The sequence below is a fragment of the Cheilinus undulatus genome, linkage group 16 (assembly GCF_018320785.1).
Source record: "Cheilinus undulatus linkage group 16, ASM1832078v1, whole genome shotgun sequence".
In the NCBI taxonomy this organism is placed as follows: domain Eukaryota; kingdom Metazoa; phylum Chordata; class Actinopteri; order Labriformes; family Labridae; genus Cheilinus; species Cheilinus undulatus.
The window spans coordinates 20,187,231-20,197,376 of record NC_054880.1 but is presented as its reverse complement, the minus strand read 5'-3'; the positions used below and the strand labels follow the sequence as shown (position 1 = coordinate 20,197,376).

The following is a 10,146-nucleotide window of genomic DNA, read 5'->3' as shown; positions in this document are numbered from 1 at the left end:
CAGCGTTAATCACAGTCTTCTGAGGTTTGCAGTCAACCCATTTATTTCATGTTTTTACATATACAGAATGTGAATATAGATTGAAACATGTTTTTTGGATAAAAACTCACCTTAATTCCAAAAGAAGTGTATCTGTTAAAATAACATGTTCATTCAGATATGGGGGACTTTGAGTAGTTTACGGTGTCTAAAAGAAAAAAAAGAGCCAACTTGGAAAAAAATAACACTCGGTTCCAAATTCTTACGATTTTTGCATTTTATAGCACTTGCTATAACTCAACATCAATGGGTCTGTCAGTTATTGGTTGTATCAAGAAAGTGAAAAAGCGTTTGGGGTTTACAAACTTTTCCCCTCAATTTTCTGGTATTTTGGTCATGTCAAAATTAATCAGGGAAATTATTCAGCAAATTTATTCACCATAAAAGTCACAAAGTAGCCCTGTCTGATTATTTCAAAGTCATCAGAGACCTATTTAAAACTACAGCAGATAGAAGACATGGTTAATCTCAGAGTGAAGCTAAATCAACATACAGCTTTATTTAACATCATTATGACATTTATTTATTATTTATCTTGAGATTTTAAGTTTTTCCAGCTTTGCATCAAAGCGCTTTTTGCTTGTGTCCAAGATGTTTATGCCATTCTTTTCAAAGTCATATCCTACTTTCTTAAGCTCCTCTAGTCGCCCTGTAATGTTCTCTGTGCTGTAGTCCAACACCTTTGGCTTTTCTAGTATCTGTGTCATTTTTATTCCTCCTTTAAGAAGACAGTCTAGCTTGGAGATCAGTGTGTTCCGGCCAATGTACAGAACCAGTGGATAACTGTAAACCAGTTTCTTCAAGTCAGCCTTCTTGCAGCCAAGTGAAACCATCTTCTGCTGTAGACTGTTCAAATTATTTTTCAGATACTCATTGGAAAGGTCCAGAATTTCTGCCCCAGGGCCTTTAAAAAGGGCGAGCAGTTCTTCACCACTCAACTTAAGAGAAGCCCTCAGGATGTCAATGTTTGTCTTGACCCTCTTAGTGCTTCGTGTTAGAATGTAAGCGTTTCTGGATATGATGTTTTTAGCAAACTGTTGCGGATTCGTTCCTCCCAGTTCAGAACAGATATCCTCCAAAACTTCCACCATCTGCCTATTGAGCTCAAAACTGTTGGAGAACGTCCGTGGCGCTGCTGCCAGCAGCCGATGGAGGTCTTTGGATTCCAATCCCAGTGAGGACAGGAATGCTATGTTCTTCTCCAAGTTCTTGTTATCACTAGAGCGGAAGAAAGATTCAGGCGAGCGATCCAGGATGTTCACTATTTCTACATCAGTCTTGAAGATGTTTCTCCACAGCCCCCAGCGCTGTTCCATGTGTTCACCTGAACGTGTGATAGCGCGAGGATAGCGAGATATGATTCCTGCTACTACTTCTCTGCTTGCACCTTTGCCTTGCAGAAACTGAGCGACTTCTTGTTCATTAGTGAACGCTCTACGAAATACTCCAGGCTGACGCCGACGTGCCTCCCTCACATCCACTCCCATGAGGTTCAGGTTCTCCAGCAGAGATTCATTTTCCGTTACTTGTGGCTCTGGATCAGCATTTCCTGTACTAGAGCTGCAAAGCCTCCTGTGTGGGTGGCTGGATGTCGACTGCGCTGGAATGAGTGCAAAGCGCTGCAATGTCAGTGATCTATGGAGGCTAAAAAGAGTCTTCATCCCAGGTAGAGCTGCCATTTATAAAAAGTCAGGCTACCCTGTGTCCCTCAGTGTCAGTGGACCTAAAAGAACAACAAATGTAGTAAATTTAAAAAAAACATAACCTAGTGATTATAATTTACAGCCTTCAAAATAATGTTTGTCACATGTAACATACATGTAGGGATGTGAAGATCTGTGAAATACATTTCAAAAATTAAACAAGTTTAATTCAAATCAATGATATGAGAAAATATTTTGATACTTCGTTTATACCAGCAGAGGGTGCCAACTGCTTTTTGAAATAAGTTCAGACAAAATTTTGCATTTTTAATTTCATAGGATTTTAAAAAAGAGTAACATTTTTCCATAAATTGATGGTACTCCCATTCCTATGTACAAAATCCTGGAAAATTGAGACAATCAATCATATAGTAAGCTTTTTTATGATTCAGATTGTATTGTAGGTAGAGTGAATCAGTTCTTCACATAGATGATGCTTACATCATTACATCTTAAAGAGGCCGTTTAATTAGTTTTACTGTGGTGTTGGAGTAGTGGACAAAATACAGTACTTAGATCTATTACAGTTATTTCATCTCACAAAAAAATAGTAATAGGTTATTTGTTCATGAAGTCACACAGCAGCAGCAGAGAACTCCCCTTGGGGGCAAGAAGTGATTTCTGCATAAAGAAACACTACCAGAAAGGCCATGATTTTAGCTGTTTATGACTATGCCAAGTGTTTAAAGTGCAATAATAATTATAATAATAATAACTCTTCAGCTACTCTTGTGTCCTAAAAGTAATGAAATATTCAGGCAAAAATCTATATTTATTTTTAAAACTCATGGTTTAAAGACACGCAGGAATTAAAAAAGCCAGCATTTAAAGTCTTGATGAACATAGTCACACCCTGCTCATGTATGGTCCGTTCCCACGAAGTGGTTCAGTTTGGTTTAGCACAGTTTTGCAAAGACACATTAAACACTTCTCTTGCCTGAGTTACCTCAGCTAAAGTCAGTCCAGGCTCACTTGTTATGACAGGATATTCATCTCTTTTAAGAGATCCAGATCATTTGGTTCAGATCAGTTGATCTGGATGTTTGGCTCCCCAAGGGCTCTTTTTTTGTTAACAGTTTGTCTTTTTAAAGGTGCAGTGTGTAATATTTAGCCTGGTAGCATTTAGCTGAACAAACCTGGTAAAATAAAGCAAAACATTTCTAAGACGGTCTATCTAAATAAGTGTTTAGTTATCTAAATTCAAAAATAGCTATTTTGAAAAAAAAAAACAACTCAGAATAAACCTTTAATTCATACATAGGGAGGGTCCCCTCCATGGATGCTGCCATCTTGGATTTTTACATGTTTCCATGGTTCCAAAAAAGGATAAAGTTATTCTATTGTATTATATTTTATTCACATTGCAGACACACATTAAATTCAACTGGTTGCCACAGTTTCCAGTAGAGAAATGCAATCTAGAATCCACCTCGAGATGTTGATATTCAGTTTTACACACTGCACTTTAAATGTAGATTAAATAAAGACAAGAACGGTGGAAAGGAATCTGGCACTGAAATGGGAGCTACCTATGTGGCTCACATTAAAGAACTGTTTCTTTGCACAGGATCGTTCGTGGATGACCCTACAAGGTTAATTAGGTTGACAGTAGGGGTAAAGGAAAGTACAGGACAGTATTGCAACATTTTGCATTGCAATATATCATATCATATCTTTCGCTAAGTATAGATTTTTTTTTTTTTCAAATTAATTGCCAATATGAACTGAAATCTATGATACTGGATAAATGGCATCAGTCACTTTTGATGATGCTGTTGCACACTTTGTCCAATGAGGTTGGCAGAGGTGACAGTCCTACAATAGGAGAAAGTTAGTACAGCCAATACGGCAGCACCAGGGAAAGGACGTTAGGAATGCAAGTAGGGAACAACATGGACATGACACATGGGGTTTGCACGGAGTGCCGCATGAAAATAAAATACAGCGGTAATATGAAAAATGAAGGCAAGGCTAATGCTAAATCAGCTAAACAGTTGAAAAACAGGTATAGGTAGCAATATATCACAATATATGGTATCGTAAAACTCTGTGTATTGCAAAATGTTTAAAATCACAATAATATCGAATCGTGGCATAAGTATCATGATAATATCGTATCGTGGGGCCACTTCTGATTCCCACCCCTAGTTGACAGTACATCATTGTTTCAATTAAAGACATGTTTATGACGAAAGTAGTCATTTTTAATATGTTAAATGGACTAAGCTAACCTCTTAGCTCAGTACAAGACTCCTCCAAACCCTTGTCTCCCTTCATCTGGCTTAACGACACAAGGAGATCTGCAGGACTGAGTAAATGTGATATTTATCACCTCCATATTACGTACAAATTATCCTCTATAAATCCACTAGTATGTGAAAACTATGTGAGTAATGGCAGAGAAAGTTTCATTTAGATGGTCATCCTTCGTAAGTACTAGTCTGTAAAATAGTAAATACTTATACAGATTGGCTCCTCCTCTCAGAATATTATATTTCATAAAATGTACAATTTGTGAACATGGTAATAAGTGCTGTATTAAAAGTTGGTTGTGATAGCTGTGGCTGATTTTACTCCTAACAATTCATCTTCTTCTTAATTTAAAACTCTTCCTGTTCTACGTAACTTGTGACCTTAGCTGACAAACAATAGTCGAATAGAAAGCAAAGGCTGCCCAAGTTTTGTTAGTATACGTAGATTTTTATCATCTCCTCAGTGTTGAAACCATACTACCAGAGCTATTACGTCTTATTTGAAAGGAAACGGCACATAATGCTAGACCTGTGTCGGATCTTCCCCACAATAAAACTGATATCCACACAAATAAGCTCTCCTGTTCATCACATCGTTGAGATGTGCTTGTCCTTTAGTGGCTGAAATGGAAGTCTAAACAAACCTTACTAAATATCACAGCCCTTAAAACGTACACACATTATCACAGTTTGCAGTGTCGGTCATACATTCAACTTAATACATACCATTTACAACTTTTGGTCACTTGATGACTTGACAGAAGCCGGCGATTTCAGCATGCTGTTTGACGGCGATTTCACAGAAATGAAACTTCCTTAACTCTCGCGAGATTATCCATTTCAGTAAATCACCTTGACTACAATGGTATTTGTTGGCTAGGGCCATCTAGCGTTTTGGAGTTTTTATGGAGTCTTTTCGATGTTTCAACCACTAGATGGAACAGCAGGACCTTCAATAAGTATTTCTAGAAGTAAGAAGGTATCCACCGACTCTGGGCACTGTTTGTCCTAAATTATGAATAATGGTTTCATATAGAAGGCTGTTTAAGCTAAAATTTCACGTTAACTTTTCTGCTCAACACACATGAAAATGACTTTTGCCTCTATAATGATTACCCCCGTTATTATGGCTTAAATAAAGCTGTGATATACGTGTATCAACTAAATGGTGTATATCCATACATCAAGGCTTAACAAAGAATATGTTTTATTGTGGTAATTTTACTTGAGTAAACTTAAATCTCTACGTCTTCCTGTTTCAATAAACACATTTAGTGTATTATTTAGAATATTTAATGTCTTTTTTGGTTCACAGAGCCACAAACTTCAAACAATATCAGGGATAGTGAGAGAACCCTAATAAATGTATTGTTATTTTGCATTTTGCATATAATCTCTGTAAAATAATTATTCAGTCACTTTAACTGTCCTAATGGTAATTTTTCACAGCCATATCAAGATATTTATCAGGACATGGATACCTTAATGTTTTCACATACTGAATTGAGTATGGACTATTGGACTGTGAGTAACATAATACTTAATTCATTTCAGACACACAGCTGACGTTCCTGTATTCCCATGAGGTATAAGGCACCGTTTGCCATGTGGTTTGGCTCACAGCTTGGCTCTGAGAAACCTACTGATCCATTGCAACTCTTTACAGATGAGCCCTCTTCACTCATGAATATTTTAATGCAGCACAGTGATATGTTCAGTATGGATATGAGCTTTCACCCTGCTGCTCAAAAACAAGTGAGGGTTGTGTATTTGTTTAAACAGCTTTCTTCGTGATAGAGTCACAGTTTTGTTTCATTGGTTGTCAGCAGGACTTAGTTGTTTTTCGTCAGTTCCACTTTCCTCACACTTGTCCAGAGCACTTTAGGCTGCATTTGCATAATGATGTGATGGGGAGCAGCTCTTCTGGCCTGTGTTTCTGACTGTCCAAATCATTTATACTGAGACACAAATGATGAGAGGAGGAAAGTGGAGTGCTTAAGAGGGGTGGCTGTGGTTTAATTTGCACCCACACAAGACGAGACATTTCTTAAAGCTGATGTATTGCATTTCCATGGCCAGTCTGTTATATCTGTATATTATGCACACATAATCAGCTAACACTGTATTGCTGTGTATATCAAGACAGACATTTGGGTCATGCATCTTTAGGTTACAGTCAAAAAACATGATAAAAATTACAAGACTCACTTCCAAAAAATTTGGGACACAATGCAAAATGTGAATAAAAACATATGATATGCACATCTTTTTATACCTCTACTCAGTTGAATATACCACAAATACAAAATGTTCAGAGTTCATACAGATAAAATTTGTTGTTCTTGTGGAAATATACACACATTCTCAATTTGATGACTGCAACATGTCCCAAAAAGTTGGGACACAAGCATGTTTACCACTGTGCCACATCACCTTTTCTTCTAACAACAACCTATGCATTTTGGCACTGAAGACACCCAAATGCATCTTCAGTGAAATACTGAATTCTTTCCCGTTCTTGCTTGATGGTCATCTTAAGTTGCTCAACAATGCAGGGTCATACTTTTGACTTCAAACTGTACCATACATTTTCAGTGGGAGACAGGTCTGGGCTGCATTAAGGCCATTGTAGTACATGCATTTTTTACTGCAAACCCATGCTGTTACAACTCATGCAGAATGTGACTTGGCAATGTTTTGTTGAAATAATAATAGATATCCCTGAAAATGTGTTTTCTGGATGAAAGTTTTGCTCCAAAACCTGTGTGTACCTCTCAGCATCAGTGGTACCTTCACTGATGTGCAACTTACCAATTCCATGGGCACTGATACACCCCCACGCCATCACAGATGCTAGCTTTTGAACTTTTCTTTGATGTCATCTGTAACCTGGAGGACTCAACTGCAATTATTTTCAAAAACAATTTAAATTGCGGACTCATCAGACCACAGCACACTTTTCCACTTTAGGTCAGTCCATCTTAGACGGGCTCAGACCCAGAGAAGTCAGGAGTGCTTTTGTATGTTGTTGATAGATGGCCTAAAGTCTTTATCATAAAAGCAGTGACTTACATTGCTAGCTGACAATGGTTTTAGGATGTATTCACAAGTCCTTGTTGTAATATCTGTCCAAGAAAGGTTTTCAATTTTTGTGCAATTTGCAACTTTTTGCCTCTAAACACTTTTGTGGTCACATTTTAACCCTTCCATCACGTTTAACCACCCATACTTGCCACTTTAAGCCCATTTTTGTTCATTTTTAAATCACATTTTAATAATTTTATGCCCATTTTGCCACTCACTCCTTTTTCTGCCTTTTTTAACCCATTTTGCCACTTTCCGCCTGCTGTTGCCTGCAGTTGACTCATATCACCACTATCAACCTCTTTTTATCACTTTTAATCTCATTTCTGCCCAACCTAATTTCACTGTTTGATATTCATTTTTGCCACTTCCTATTCATTGTGGAATTTTGATGTTTTTTGGCTCTTTAAACACATATCTGCTACTATTAAAATCCCGTTTTACCACCTTTTCTGCCCGTTTTTACCTTTTCTTTTTTTGGCCCTTTTAAATACATTTTTTAACGAATGGGCTGACATTTTAGAAGGCTCTATGCTACAACAAAATATGCAGCTTTGATAAGTGTGGTTATTATTCAGGTAAAAATATAAAAAGATCAAATAACATATACTTATTACAGCTTAACTTTACAATGGACCAAGACTATAGCTGGGCCCCAGAAAGCTCATCCCTTTGCCCCCCCTTATGGGCAGCCTTGAGTGCTGCCTTAGGGGACATAAGTCACATGCATTCAGTGTTGGTTTTCAGCTTTGCCCCTTACATGCAGAGATTTCTCCAGGTTCTCTGAATCTTTTGATAATATTATGGACTGTAGATGGGGAAATCTCTAAATTCCTTAAAACTGCAAAAGGAGGAATCATGCTCATAAACTGCTAGACTATCTGCCTATTCAGTCTTTAACAAAAAGGAGAACCTTGCAGGGTTGTAGATTGTGATTGACTAAGCCTCTAAGGAGTGCTTCTTTTATACCCCATCATGGTACTATCACCTGTTACCAATGAACCTTCTTACCTGTGGAATGTTCCAGGTGTTTTCGCAAGTGTTGCAAGCATCAAATTTAATAAAATACATAATTTTGAACATTAAATATTGTACTGAATTTAAATGAATATAGGTTTAAAAGGATTTGCAAATAACTATTTTATTCACATTTTATACCACATTCCAACTTTTTTGGAATTAGGGTTTGCACAGGATTTTTAAACTTAATTTTCTAAACATTAAAGTAAGATATTTCACTATGTTACTGTGAGACACACTACACACTGCACAGGGACTGGAACCCTGCTGTTGGGGATTTGGAGTTTCTCTCAGTAATGGATGCTATGTGAGATGTAGCAAGAAACGATTCAATACTTCCATAAAAGTGCTGAAAAAGTACAACTACACAAAAAAGCCACCTGATTAAAGTAATGTGAGTAATTGTAATTCATTATTTCCACCCCTGGTGAATGGATCCTTTTATGTCTTGGTTTGTTCTGGTCTATTCAGTATAAGGTTGCTTGGGTGAATGCTGACACTCTACTCCTCCAGAGAATGAATAATTCAGAAACTGACGAAACTTTCAAATGCACACAGGTTCCTGTGTTTCCTGTAGACGTTGCAGCACAAACACTTGAGGGTTTACAGGTGGGATCAGGTTGGAGAGAATGTCCAAAAGAAGATGGGTAGAATTCAAAATCTGCCAGACCATCAGCTGTTCAGCTCCTGTCAGCCGACGACACCGAGCATCCTCTCCTGCTGCTGCTGCTACTGGTATGAATTTTAATTTGCAACTTGATGGGGAAACTTTGAAATGTAGTGATTAATGCATTTTTTTGAGGATTTAATTGTAATTTTGTACACCACACCAAAACCTAAGATGGTAGGAATGTAGCCTACCTAAGGAGGTTTTTTACATTCATCTTGTTTTTTAGATTTATTGAGTCTCCAAAGGCTTTATGTTGTAACTGGCAACAGACATATTCATGTGAATTTAAAGGTTTCCAACAACTTGTTACTGAGTTTTTTCATTGAGTGCACAGAGACACAAATTATTGTTATTTATTTACTCTTTCTACCTCCATTCACAATAGCTAAATATACTTCACTTTAAACTTGTCACAAATATGTCATCCTACACAGCGAAATCATCAGTGTTAAGGGTTAGTATAGTGTTAAACTCTTTTCTGAGTTTATATAATTCTCACAAGTTCTGAGTTAAATTCTTAACACTCAAAGTCATGTTTTTACACAACACAATACTTTATTTCATTCCACTTTGGGTGTAAATCTGAAGTCCTTACAATATTAATTAGTGACACATTGCAATGCGATTTTTATACCTGATAAAGATGCCATCTTGTTACCTGTGTTAAAATCAGGAGTCATATGGCAAAAATGGAGCCAAGAGACAAATGCAAAGCTATGAAACATCCGTGAATTAAAATCAACACACTGTACATTACATCCTGGCACAGACAGGAAGTAACTGACTCAGTGGATAACTTCACTCATGGTGCAGAAGTGTCTAAAATCAAACCAGAAAACAAGCAAAAAAATCTCAGCAGTGATCACTGAACAACAGGCAAAATTGAAATGCCTCTAAACACTCGGCCCAAGGGCATAATGGGAAAAATCCAACCCCCAGATTCCCCCTCAGCTGTGGGCGGAGCCTAGATCAATTGACTCTTCACGGGTTGATTAACACTGAATTGATCAATTCTGTCAAATAACTTCAACACCAAAGAACTCAGAATGGAGTTAGAGTTACACTTTGGGAGTTAAAATCAACTCTAAAATGTTTAACCCTGAGAATTTAACATTCCAGTTTTTGTTGTGTATGTTTAGTCACAAAATAATATATATGTAAAGTCACAGTTTAAAAACGTATCAAGGGAAATGGGTCTCATTGAAATGCCAAGAATTAGTATTTGCAGCCTGCTACAACACAATCTCAGTTGATGATTTTAACAAATCCTTGTTAAGGATTTTCAGGTGGCCTGGCAGATTTCAGAGGTCCATGGCCCTCTGGACAGTTGGATCTGCTCTGATTGCACATACTAAATTCAGACTCATGATCAGAAATA

The 10,146-nt window shown here is 37.3% G+C and overlaps 1 protein-coding gene across 1 annotated transcript; it reads right to left on the bottom strand.

The window, feature by feature from the left end:
* Positions 1 to 74: 74 nt before the first annotated feature.
* Positions 75 to 4,800, bottom strand: LOC121524153 (transcription termination factor 1, mitochondrial). The gene is made up of 2 exons (XM_041809400.1): positions 4,721 to 4,800; positions 75 to 1,762 (listed from the first exon to the last, which is right to left on the bottom strand). Exon 2 carries the CDS (start codon positions 1,716 to 1,718, stop codon positions 570 to 572), a length of 1,149 nt encoding a protein of 382 aa, XP_041665334.1. The 5' UTR covers positions 1,719 to 1,762; positions 4,721 to 4,800; the 3' UTR covers positions 75 to 569.
* Between the last annotated feature and the right edge of the window lie 5,346 nt (positions 4,801 to 10,146).

Excerpts from the sequence above, each read along its gene's own strand:
- LOC121524153 (XM_041809400.1), bottom strand. The coding sequence starts at position 1,718 with ATGGCAGCTCTACCTGGGATGAAGACTCTTTTTAGCCTCCATAGATCA.